General features: G+C 37.3%; 1 protein-coding gene across 5 annotated transcripts in view; it reads right to left on the bottom strand.

The window, feature by feature from the left end:
• pds5b (PDS5 cohesin associated factor B) overlaps positions 1 to 13,224 on the bottom strand; it is a 52,514-nt gene that overhangs the window by 6,583 nt on the left and 32,707 nt on the right. For all 5 annotated transcript variants that reach the window (XM_069190148.1, XM_069190151.1, XM_069190149.1 and 2 more), the window contains exons 13-30: positions 11,353 to 11,466; positions 11,009 to 11,090; positions 10,389 to 10,437; positions 10,156 to 10,295; positions 9,744 to 9,859; positions 9,538 to 9,643; positions 8,679 to 8,839; positions 8,157 to 8,280; positions 7,913 to 8,071; positions 7,254 to 7,322; positions 5,769 to 5,905; positions 5,157 to 5,280; positions 4,163 to 4,367; positions 3,473 to 3,587; positions 2,852 to 2,984; positions 2,456 to 2,575; positions 1,780 to 1,842; positions 707 to 852 (exon numbers count right to left, since the gene is read on the bottom strand). In XM_069190148.1, the coding sequence (XP_069046249.1) occupies positions 707 to 852; positions 1,780 to 1,842; positions 2,456 to 2,575; positions 2,852 to 2,984; positions 3,473 to 3,587; positions 4,163 to 4,367; positions 5,157 to 5,280; positions 5,769 to 5,905; positions 7,254 to 7,322; positions 7,913 to 8,071; positions 8,157 to 8,280; positions 8,679 to 8,839; positions 9,538 to 9,643; positions 9,744 to 9,859; positions 10,156 to 10,295; positions 10,389 to 10,437; positions 11,009 to 11,090; positions 11,353 to 11,466 (2,163 nt within the window). The remainder of the gene's footprint in view (positions 1 to 706; positions 853 to 1,779; positions 1,843 to 2,455; positions 2,576 to 2,851; positions 2,985 to 3,472; positions 3,588 to 4,162; positions 4,368 to 5,156; positions 5,281 to 5,768; positions 5,906 to 7,253; positions 7,323 to 7,912; positions 8,072 to 8,156; positions 8,281 to 8,678; positions 8,840 to 9,537; positions 9,644 to 9,743; positions 9,860 to 10,155; positions 10,296 to 10,388; positions 10,438 to 11,008; positions 11,091 to 11,352; positions 11,467 to 13,224) is intronic.

Genomic DNA, 13,224 nt, shown 5'->3' with positions numbered 1-13,224 from the left:
TTCAGAGTCCATATGTTATAGTTCTAACAAAAGAAAATACAAGGAAGCTTCACAAGGATGGCTATATATGTTATATGAAGTAATAAGTTAAACTGATGTTATTTGTGGGTATGTACACTTATTAAATATTTATATATATATAAACATAAGACTTGAGAATAGCAAGTGAAAGAGAAATAAAATTACAATATTCAAAGTAATTGTATAAATAACTGATAAAGTATTATAATTTAAAGCTTAAAAAATAAGACCTAATAAACAGCTCTCTGCCTGCATCATTGCATACATGAAAACCAGCCCTCATTGTGACCTCAAACATAGCTTCAGGAATGCAATCTCTTTTTTTAAATGATAATTCCTCCCCTAATCTACACAGTAGCTAATCTCAAAGTTTTAGAAACCTACAACATACTGCAAGAGTCCAGACAATGCACAACTATGACCTCTTGAAATAAAAACAATGCATGTGTCTCATACATTTTTTAGAATATTTTTAAAGTTTTTTCTGCCTACAGAAAGCGATGGTAATAAACTAAGGAAATCTTGTCTTTAGCAGTTCTGGTGTAAAACCATCGTTAGTGGAATATAAGAAACCGGAACCCTCATAAAATAGTTCAACCATTTCACACAGAATATGATTTTTATGGGGGAGGAGGTGTGACAAGAGAAGAAAGATCTTTTTCCCCAGTGTCATGTGCTCAGTTACCTTCCTTTACTCCTTCCAGGAGAGCTGGGGTTGGAGTTGCTGCTGGCGTTGCTGATCGTCTCCATGCGGGACGACTTGGTCTGGGACTGCTTCCCTGCTGTTGACAGGGGCTTGTTTACAGCCCCCAGGACATTTGCTGCTTTAGGCTGCAGGAGTATCAACAACAGCAAAATTCACAATCTGACCTGCAGGGGTGTGCTGGGGGCCCAGCCAGCACACTAGGGCCCTTTAAAGGCTCGTTCCTGACTCTCCTGCAGCTCATTTCAATGACAAGTGTATGTGGGAGACTATGACAGCTGCATTTTCTGCCTTTTGGCTCAACTGACCTTGGAAAAGTGTGAGGTTTTTTTAAAGACATTAACTGACTATTTTGACTATTTTGAAACTTTTAAAAATAAAATTAATTACAATTTCAAAAATAAATCAAGGAGTCACAACTGTACTGATAACAAGAAGTGATTTAACGTCAACTGAATGCACTATAAAGCTGCGAGGGAGCAGTTGAAAAGTCCATGGTAACAAGCTCTCAGGCTTTTAAAATGAAACATTATTAGAATACCACCTTAAGGAAACTTGAAAAAAAAAATTCAATTGTTATGGCTTGGTCTTTTGGGGACCCTTAGTGTCAAATGGAGTATTTTTAAAATACATATTCTAGACAAGAAAATAAAAACAAATTGGTCGGTTTCCTCCAATTCATTTAAGTCGCAAATTTCTCAGAAGCCATGATCAATATAACACTGAAAATAAAAAAAAATGTGTAGTGTATTATTTACCATCTACATGTAGTTTTAACTCCTGAGCAATATTCCAATTATGGCTACAAAATAACAAATATTATAGAACTAGACATTAAACAACAAATATGATTTGGTAAGAAACAGTGAAGTCCAAGGGAGATCCAACTACACATTAGGTCTGGACAAAATTATGAGACTGTTTCTCAGTGTGACATCTATAGTCTTGGAAAGAGTTCCTGCTGCTAAGTTTGTTCAGAGTCCTTATGTTCAAGACATCCTTGGCAAAACAGAAATATACATTTTTAACACAGTGGTATGGTTTAAAGGTCTTACCTTTCCTGGGGTGAAAAAGGATTTCATTTCTGGAGGGAGATAATTTTTTGTATTGCTGAAATTCTGCAACAAAATAAGAAAGGATATTTCAAATTCATTAATGAGTTAAGATATCTCAGGATCCTCAAAACGATCCTGCTACTACTACTACTACAATATCTTCATCTGATACCACAACACTGACCTTGAATTATGTGTGCCAATTGCTCTAATTATGTGTGATATGATTCTATGCTCAGGCATAAAATCACTCTATTAAAGCAGCAAGATCCTGCATATCAAGAAAGGAGATTTAAGATGGTTACCACATTCTCTTCCACTGATTTTCATCCCTTAAGCAGAGGTTATTATGAATTACCTTGGAATAACAGAAATTTGCACATTTGGCTGAGCTGTTTGCAACCTATTACAGATACGTCCTCGCTGTTTTTAACCTTCTATTGTTATTATAGCTATCCTTTGTAATTTAAATTAAAAACACAGTGCGAGAAAACATGCACATTTCTGATAGTAGACTGGCAAATATGTTTGATAAAAACTCAAAACATAAGCACATGAATCAACAAGAGACATCTTTTCAGTGTGAACTGTGCCCCCTCTGCTGATGTGCACTCACTCCAAGCACCTCTGAGGAACACACTGGGCTGAATGAGAGGAGCTTACTTGAAAGACACACCTTGTCAGGCTGAGTGAAGAATCTAGCTGGGAGCACAGGGTCCTTAGGAGACTCTAAGCTGTATGTAGTACTCTTGGAAATGATGATGTTCATAGCCACATCACACACTGTGTAAAGTTTCTGGACAAAAAAGAAAAATGAAGATGCAAGTTGTGAAATGTACAGAAAACCCCCAATAACGCAACATAAAGCACCAGAAGGGTGGTTTCGTCTTAAAAAAGTGCTGTGAGCTGGAAGCTCTAAATTGATTGTTTGAACCGATTATGTCTGCGAAGTGAGGGCAAGTAATCAAAAATGAAATAGGGACTGAGGAAAGTGCCCAGTGATTGAAAATTAGACTTCAAATGCATATGTTTTGAATCGATATTAGTCTGAAAGCTAAAACAATGCACATACCTCATTTAACTTGGAATCATCCGGCCCCTGGGCATCTTTTGTCTGTTTAATGTTTTCTACCATTTTTCTAATGAATGCATGGCTATTATTCTCGTTTTTTGCCATTAGGATTTCTAAAACAAACCACAAACACCTGGGGATAAAAGGAAACAAGAAAAGGGGAAATAAATGAATGTTAATTCTGTAGAAGCACAGGTCATGGATAATAATCTTTCTTCGAGATTCGCAGATGTAATCAATGGTATCCTTTGCTCCTAAAATGTGCAGAATCTACAGTAGGTGTAAATCTAAATACATCTAAATTTACATCTGTGAAATATAATTTAAGAACACTTGTTTAAAAAATGAATTGCAATGAATATCTTTATACGTAATGGTTTTGTAGCATCTCAACCCCACCTTCACTCACTTCTCTTTGGCTCATACATTTTTCATTCTTCGGCTACATGATCATTATTTTTAAGCAAATGCTAAAACAGCAATAACATTTTAGATAGTGGATAAATTATTTTTTGCAGACCAGGAATCATCAAGAAAATAAAAACATTCAGGCACAACTTGACATAAATCCCTGTATTAATGTGACAAAAAAAAGCAGAGGTTGTCTGCAATCCAACTCACTCTTTGATGTCTTTAAGCTGCTCAATGTCTTGCACTTTGACATAATCAGGATCATGCACAAGGAGATGGATTGTATATGGGACCACATATTCTGGCAAGAGTGAGAATAACTTTTCTAAAAGTAACAAAAATGGGAAACAAAGGAAATTAGAAAAAAAATGAGCCCAAAACAGAATTCTAAAAAGGCTGGCGCTTTGTTATTTGACTTTTTTACTGGTAATTTTGCAAACTACAACAATTGTTATGTTAACAATCTCCTTGACAGACTTTTATAACAATGACAAGAGGTACTCTGCGATTCCCCAGTGCATTAATACCCTGGAAGAGTATCCTGACATTGTTTGCTCCTTTAAATTCAATTCTTGTTATATAATTTTTTCCCCCATTTTCAGACCTGTTTCTCAGAGTCTACTCAAACATTATTTTTAAATCATGGTAAATTTTGAGGACACAAAACCTTCTCTGTCGTGTTTTGTGCACCCACATCATTCACGACAGATAAGATACATTTTTGAGGGACTAGCTGACGGCACAGATGGTGAACCAATCCAGGACACAGCGCTAAGACTGTGTATTTGACACGTCCAAGTTCTATGAAGTTTCAAGCTCAGAATAACCGAATGACTACAAAAAGAAAGCCACCGCACACGAAGGCAGAGGGAGCAAGTGATTATTTTTTTCAGTTCTTACCACGGACAGCTGCATGCTGTTTCAGGTACTCTCTTCGGATGTTGATGTTCTTCACCAGGCACTGCCTGGCGTGGGCTCTTCTTTCCTTCATGGGGTCTTTGGCACACAGAGCAAATATCGCCAGGTACTCCAGGGGCAGCCGTAACCGGCACAGGCCTTTGTGCAGCTTCTGAGCAAAAGCTTGTCTTACCTGGTAGCACTCATCCTACAGAAAAAAAGAACGGCAAACACAAAGTCTAGCTACATCAGAAAGGGGGAGTGAGGAGCCGAGCTGTTTCAAGTGTTTTATCCTTCTGAAAGTTCCCCACAGTAAACTTGCTGGTTTCTTTATAATTTTCCCTAGGGCTTATATCATACAAAAATTTCAGAGTCTGTATCATGTATCACTACACTTCAGTATAATGATTTCTATATATATATATGTGCTATGTACTTTGCCGGCATATCACTTTTCTAATGGACAGCTTTTCTCTTTAGACCACTAAGTCAATACACCCGTAACTCATTTTACGAATCTATTTTCTTCCCAGAAAACGTTTCGCATAGCGAAAACTCACACAAGAAAAAACTAATTCCATTATGTCTTAAGGACAAACATTAAAATTCATTCTGGACCCCAAAAATGTCACCCCTACTATAACGTCTCACCAAAATTTGCCAAAAGGAAACAATAACTAACTTTCAGTGTGGCTTGTTTTTCTGTAATAAAAAACACTGCTTACCTAGTTAGACATCATTAATCATACCTAACTACAGTAGTGTAGAGTAACCACTTCGTTTGCTTTTTGTGCAAGTACACAATTTTCATTTTCATAACATCTTTCGGGTTCATGATGAAGTCTGAACCACAAATTGTCTTACGCGAAAAGAAACATTTTTGGATCAGATGCCGTTATAGGAGTGGGAGAAGAAGAAAAAAAACAAGCACATTTAACATGAGAGTAATGCATCAAGAGCCAGCATGTAGAAAAAAAGCCACCTGCTGCATCCTTACATTGATGACTAAAGCACACAACTGGTACTGCTCCAGGGTTATGATTTCATGATAACAGGGCTCCTGCGCTAGCTTGAGGATCGCACACCCTGCTGCCAGCCGCAGACGTGACATATCAGGCTTCCTGCAAGACACAGAGGCGTAGCGAGACGGGCAGGTCAGTCTACCGCACAACCTCATGCTGCGAGGCTCTGACAACAGGTGGAGAAGAATGTGCCAAGTTATCGCTCTGCGCTGAAGAAAAAACGGGGAATCCTGCAGCACACTTGACAGGAGGGAAGCATGTGGAGTCAATCTCTTGCCAGGCAGGGTGAGCTTTTAATGATTCTGATTGTTACAGACAGAGATCATGTTTTTTTCGATATCATTCCAAGCATGTGATTTATATCTCTGTTCAGCAAAACACTAAAGGACATCTGTAATCACACAGCAGAAAAGCAAGGCACAAACTTTTTTGTCAGAGATAATGGTGTACATAAAGTGATAATCTTGTTCCTATGAAGCTGATGTAATTTGTCAGAACCTCAATGTACCGATTATTTGCCCTGGGGCTCAAACTATCAAAGAGCCAAAGATTTCACTTCCATTGCATCCTGAATATAAAACACATACCCCATTTTTCCCTGCTCTGTCAAGTCTCCATCGCTGTGCAGTATAGCCGTGAGCATTCTCAATGTGGAGTTCCCCGACTTGCTTGAATTGTTTTTCACTCCTAGCAGCCATCTTACCATTAGCTTGATGCCCTGAATCTGGAACAGAACAGAAACCACCCACTAAAGAACAGCCAAAGTAGAAAAGGTCTTTGGGCATAAATAACCAGTTTGTATGAATTTATTATGAAGCAGGCCCCTCTCATCTGCTTCATGTGCAAGTAACCCTTGTTACCCCAGCGAGATTCTGGGACACTGTCCCTACAACACAGCTGAACAAATACAAAGCACAGCTGCACAAAAGTTTCAGGCACATCGCATTGTTCATCTCTTTTCATTTTTTCTTCTTTATGCAGAAACACTGTTCTGTGTTGATCTTTGCTGAAATTTAAAACAAATGTGTTTTTTGTTACCAGCCAATTAGTTTTTCCATCCATTCATTTTCTAACTGCTTCTTCCAGTCCCCGAGTGCTGAAGCCTATCAAAGCAAGCTTATCTGTATTTTATAGTCCAAAATTAGTCTTTTCGGTTTACAGCCATGATGACAGGAACCCAAGATGGATTGATGAGGAACTCCCTTTGATTTGGCTGGTAAACAGAATGGATTAACTACTACCACACTTGACTTTGTTAACAACAAATTATAACTTTTCATGAAGTTTACCCTTTTATATTTCTGAAGATCCTGATGAATGTGAACTAAACTAAATGTGAACCTGATGAATGTGAACATTGCTAAATGGCCAGCTTGCATTCTCCTCACTCAAAAAAAGTTGTAATAACATTAAAATTGTTATCATCTTTAGTGGAGGTTTGAGTAAATTATTGATTCTCATAGTACACCTTTATTGTTAATCCTGATTCTGCCTAAGTAAATCTATCTAAAAATCTTTGCACAGCAGTGTCGGTGACTTCAGGTACTCTGGACACCACATTAGCTTAATGAGAACAATGCAGGTGGATACAGTAATCACCAGAAGTGCCCTTGAGGCAGGAAGTGATACCTTACAGGTTTATTCTGTGAGGCACGAACACAGAACTTGAAGATTTAGAAAAATTATTAGGTTTAATTTTAAATTTAGAATAGGTCACACCAAGGAATGGAAAGGCTATGTTCCTGAAGTCTTAAATGCAAAACAACATAAAAATTGAAAGGCTATTCACTCTCAACATATTGAGATTATAATTATACTGTTTTTGCCGTTTAAACAATTAAACAATGTAGCTTTTCACAAGTACGCCCTATCGTACAGTTAAACCTTGCCTTTAAGAACTAATGTTTAACCTTTTTTTTAAGAAAATAAAAAAAAAAATCCTCAGGGAGATATGCATGCGACTACTGGGTTTGCCACTACTGCTGTGAATAATTTTGGATCCATCCTTAAGTGAGACTGCAAAAAAGAAGAATTAACACTTCATACACTGCTCATGCTGAATGGAAAATTACCTTCGCAAGTGTTTCTGGAGAGACCTCATCATCCGGCACCCAGAGCTTTGTCGTCTTTTTACCAGGGATCTTTGCAGAAAAATAGGTACATAAGAATGAATTTTACACACCACACGTCATTCTGCAACTTACTCAAACTTCAATCACAAATTTCTTTTAACCAAATGCTTTAAAGAAAGAACACTTTTGTTACTATTTATTTTTTTCCATTCTTACTATTATTTTTACTATTAGCTCTACGAAAAGCTTGTTCACACACCTTTATTATTTGCTTTTTATATGCTTTATTTATTATTATTATTATTATATATATTATTTATTATTTGCTTTTAGTTAGAACAGAATGTAGTAAACTACATTAACTGCATCTGAAGCAAATTAAAGAGTTTGGTGAAAAACAGACTGATTGTACTTAGCTATTTCATGCATTTTGTCTGAAACTACTGAATTTAAACAGTAAATTCACTTATTTTTAAACACTATTAAAAAATACCAACAATACTGAACAATGTCTGAAAATCTGCAAATTACCACACAAATCTTTGTTTTTTTATCAGTGTGATAGCAGAGAATGCCCTAACTTTTATCTGATGTTTAAACTTGGTCTAAAGCAAAACAATGTTAGTGATGATTAAGTCTCTTCCACTCTTTAAACTTACCCGATCATTCATTAATAAGTCCTTTACGATGAAATTTGCTACCAGTGATTTCAATGGACTTGCAAACTGCTCAGGAGCCAACATTGCCAGGTGTCCAATCGTTGTTAAAGGAGTGATAAGCTGCTCAGGATTAGCTGGGTCCAAACTCTTGTGAAGTGGCTTAAAAAGAAGATCTTAAATTAACTGAAATGCATAAATACATGCATTTTCTTTTTTTAAAAAAGGGCATTGCCTTGCTAATTACCTCAAATATCTGTGCAAACTGAGTGTCTCTGTTGGAAAAGATGGCATGGATGCAGTGGATAGCATACTTGGCCTGGCGCTGTGGACCCTTTTTAGCCTTGTGCTGAAGAACTGGCAACAGTACCCTGGAGGATTAAAGGGCAAGCATTTTAACAGAGCCACACCAAAGACATTTAACTACATTCCCTCTACCGCATTACAAACCACCTGCATAAGACAACAAAGGAAGCAACTGAGCTTTACAGCACCGCCACGCTACTGTGTGTCCATGAAGCTTTTGGAGAGATCGGCTGGTGGAGAAGTCCACTGAGGACTCCTGTTCACTGACTTCCCCAGCTGCCCGTTTCCTCCCCAAAATGGAACAAAAAAAAAAAAACAACCAACCACTCACCCATTAAAACAGGCAGCACACACTTTGTGGTCATCAAGACAGTGGGCTTGACTGCGACCATTCACGACAGGTTTAGGAGAGTGCTGTACAGTACCCATGCTCTGGTGCTGAATGCGATTTTATACCACTTACGATTTGATATGGGGAAAACTCTCTTCCATCTTGCTCCCAGTGTTCTTAAAAATCTGCAGCGCTGCTTCTGCCACCTTCTCGTCATCCATCTTCAGGCAGCCCAGAAGAGACTCAAAGGTTTCCGCGGAATGGAATGAAACAGGATGAGTGAACGAGAGCACCTGAAAAAATGCAGAAGAATCTTACTTTGCTCTTGCCCAGTTGCTAAATTGCCCAATTTGCCAATTGCTTTTTTGTAAGTTGCTAATGTGATTCCGCCAAGTGGCTTGAGTGCTGCTGAGGGTGAGGAGGTATTAGTCAACCAGAGCCTTTCAGAAGAAAGAGTACTTGCAGAAACGCAGTGCTATTAATGATGGATGTGCTTCTCCTTCAATCAGTGCTAAATCTCCAGTATGGGCCTGTGATACCCGAGACATGTTAAAGGAAGAAGCTCTCGAAGGAGTCTGCCTATACTTCGTTGGTCTCCAGTGTATGGTCTCAGGGTCATGCCTGCAAGCCAAGGTATGAAAAATCTGTCTGCTCGATTTGGAACAGCCAATTATACAACACAAATAACTGACGATTTTCAGCTTAAAAAATAAGATGAGGTTTTTGCTTCTATGACAGCCAGGTTAATATATTTTCCAGAAATATTTAAAGAAAAAAACAAAATGGATATTTCCAGAAAAATTAGTCCATTTTCAAATGGTGGATTTGCACTATGAAGGATACAGTGCAAAATTACTTATACTGGCAGAGTTCAGGTTTCTGCTGCAAACGCATATTTGGTTTTGAATAGGGCATTGTGAAGGTCAGGAAAGCACACTGGTGCTCTGAATCCCCGTGGAATTGCTTGTGAATCAGTGCTGTGTGTGTTTACCTTCAGCAGTTCCAGGCCAGCCCTAATGGCCTGCTCTGTAGGCACCCCTTCATCCTCGTCATCGGCAGTGCCATCAATGGACTTGTTGACTTGTTTTATGAGGGCACTGAAGTCAGAGAAAGAGAGAGACCATGTCTGAGCACAGATATGAGATCAGCAGAAAACAAAACAGACAAGTCAGTCAGTCCCAAGCGCAGTCAAAGTACCTGATGGATTCAGTGTCTATGTGAACTGGAGCAATTCTTTCCAGGAGAAACTTCACCATTTCCAGGAATGGGTTGCTTGGCTGTTTGGGACTTCCAAGTTTTTTTGTGATTTCCCTCTGGAAAAACAAAACAAATCTTACTTAATCCAAACATTAATCTAAATTATTTAAATTATTTTTTGAGCACAGAATGATTCCTCATGATAAATTAATAAAAGGAATTTTCTTATCTGCATGCAGTTAATACAGTGCATAACTGTCTCAAACAGTTTGCGGCATGTTGTTGAAACGCAGGATCTTCGAATACAGGTATGTAACGCAAAGAGTCCAACTTGTTTACTTTGCCGTATTCCATTTTTATTGTGCATCTGTTGATGTAATTAATGAGAATTCCATCTACAGCAAAAACTTACCACACAGCCTTCAGCTTGTTTACAGGAGCAGGTCGGACTGACCAGCGTCTCCAGGTGGTTCCGGATCCTCTCGTCCTCTTCTAGAACCTGGGCTAACTTCTTCACAAAGTCCTGGGCTTTCCCGGGATCTGGCAGGTTCCCTGTTGGAGCAATGCATTCAGTTATGTTCCGTACCAGGCTGGGAAGTGCAGTTGAGAAACCTCGCAAGAAAAAGATTTGTGCAAACAACTCACTTGTTATGACCATCACTTTGGAGAATACAGCCTTGCTGGAAGCTTCCGACTAAAAAAAGTAGAAAAAATATGATGCATTATTTTGTTTATGCCAACTGTCTTGAGATACGTAAGAAGCGACTTCAAGACTGACACACAAATAATTTCACACAAAGATCCTATGGCATCTGGGTGCATGTCTGGTTTGTCTATCAAATGCACCTAATGCACTTAAAAAGGACACTAATACAAAAGGTGACTACTCTTCAACACATGAGGTGAATATACAGTAATGTATTATGGATTGTCAATGACATTCTTTTTCATATAATTAATCAGATCCATTAACATTTTAAATGAAAGAGAAATATTTCAAAAGTGTTGTTTTTCCAGAGTTACTCTAAAGTAACCAAGAAAATTATACCTCAAGCAGTCAGGAAAAGTAAAAAAAACTAAAAACTTTAAATGATGGATGAATAATAAACACAAATTGTACAGTTCAGATGAAGTATTAAATGATATGAACATGTATTCTGAGATGCTTCCACACCTCTGCAATAAAACCTAAATAAAAATGAATTGTTCATTTTTATTTAGTGGAATTTAAAAACTACAGCTGTTTACAAGTCTATTCAACTTACTTTTGGCTGTTTTATTAAATCAAGCAGGTCTTTAACATGGTGCCTCAACATGTTCTGACATTTCCACATTTCATTCAAAGCTCTGTGTGAAACAGAAAAACTGAAAATGAATGTCTTATTCAAGAAGAAGCAAATAAAGACACAATTTTATTCAATATTACTGTAAAATACAAATTAAAAAAGTACAGTCTTCTCAGATTGTTTCAAGTTTTCAGAAGTAAATTTGTAAATAAGGAATGAGAAACAAAATGGGAATCACAAATATGGGAAAATACCATTCAAATATCTTAAGCTGACAGGGATTTATCTGTGAATGAGGCAATGATATCTAAACCTGAACTTACTTTACAGCATTGAAGTCTAGTGTTGCGTAAAGGTAATACAGACATTTCATCCTCTCCGCAGTTTCCAAGTTATGAGGAACCATATACTGAGCAAATATCCGTTCAACTAGCAACCTAAAAAAAAGCAAAGAATTCTGAGAAAACAAAATAGGACTAACACAGAACCTGGATAGAGTTCAACAATGGTGTCTCAAGTCAACATCGATGACTCAGCACTTAAAAGACATTAAACGTAAAGAGACCGATATTGCTTTAACATCCAAAATGTCTCTTTTCTTTTATAAAAACAAATTATTTGCTGTGCAGTGGTCCTGCTAGGTACTTCAGCAGTGGATAACGTGGATCCATTCCTTTATATGTAAAACTCTTTTGGGATTAAATGAGTTATACAAATCCAATTAATTATAAACTTAAAACATTGTTCTACACATAACTCACCTAATGGAATGTAAATTTAAAATTGGAAGCCAACGCCTTTACTGCAACTATTGAGAAATGACAAACCTTAGGTAATTCTATCTTGACAAACTATTTTCTCTTCTGATATCAATCAGTATCAACTGTAGCTGACAGAAATAGAGTCGACATATGTTTCTCTAAATTACAAAATGATTTAACTGGAAAATCATGCTCTTTACAATACTTTCTATAAATAGGTTTTATATTACTGACACATCTTAAATATGCAGAGATCTTGAGTAACCTAATGCCAACCACTCCCTCTGCATCCCACCCCAAATATCTGCTGTGTTAATTCCCTCAAGTTCTATTCAGTTGTGCATTAAGGACCTATTAAACATGACAGGTTGGTTAAGATCTTTCACTTTTTTCAAACATTCAGCCATCCTCGCTAAAGCTCTCCTCACTGTCATCAGGATCTTTAACACTCTAGGCATTTAATCTCTTGTTTAGACCAATTTAAAAAGGCTTATCCTCTTAATCTACAAAAGCAAAGGATTACAAATGTTTTATCAGTCTGCCAGTCCTAAACCTATAATCTTATCAACCTGAGGTGTTTGCTTTTTCTTCTGTGCTTTTAGCCTTAAGCAATACGCAAACCTGACAAAACCATAACCAACAGAGTGAGGAAGAAAATCAAGAGGTGGTCAGAAACAATCTTGTCATGTTCACATCTTGTCCTTCACATTACTGGTTCTTGGTTAAAACTGAGTTTTAATCATACAATAGTGTCTATCAATGATGAGTGAACTTTAATACAGATTATTTTAATTTGGTTATTCCTGTTTATGGATGTCATTCGTCACTCGGTTTGTAGGCTAGGCAGACGTTTGCTGAGCTGTAGTGACACAAACAAAATAGCTGTGTTGGCCTAATTTTATTTGGTGACAATACGTTTTAGAACAGGAAGTGACTAACAGTGGAAATCTAAAATTAATTCAAATGGCAAGAATTGCTTAACAAATATCTCAGAGCTTTATGCAATTGCTATTTTTCTTTTGTTGCCTTGTCTCAGTATGTAAAATTGAGTTTTAAAGTGGTTATTTATTTCTCTGTAAACTCAACACTTTGTTGGGATTGTGGGATTATATCAAATAGAATTCATTTTTAAATCAAAATGTTACCTTTCAGATATACTACTTAATGAACAACAGATTTCTTTCTCACCAGAACACAATTTTTCTCCACAACTGACAATGTAATAAAAGCCATTTCCACATGGCAGCAAGTCATGCAGTGAAAGATGAACAATCCTTCAGTATGTTCACTGCAAATAGAAAGAGAATTTGCAGGTTTCCTGGAGGTGTGTGGTAGCCACTAATCACATCAATCTACAAGTAACGTGTGAAGGGAAATCTATTGTCAGCTGTACATTGTGGAAGCTGAAAACACCCATAGAAAAATGCAAAGGCA

This window comes from Lepisosteus oculatus, chromosome 5 (assembly GCF_040954835.1).
Source record: "Lepisosteus oculatus isolate fLepOcu1 chromosome 5, fLepOcu1.hap2, whole genome shotgun sequence".
Taxonomy (NCBI): domain Eukaryota; kingdom Metazoa; phylum Chordata; class Actinopteri; order Semionotiformes; family Lepisosteidae; genus Lepisosteus; species Lepisosteus oculatus.
This window is presented reverse-complemented; position numbering and strand designations above follow the sequence as displayed.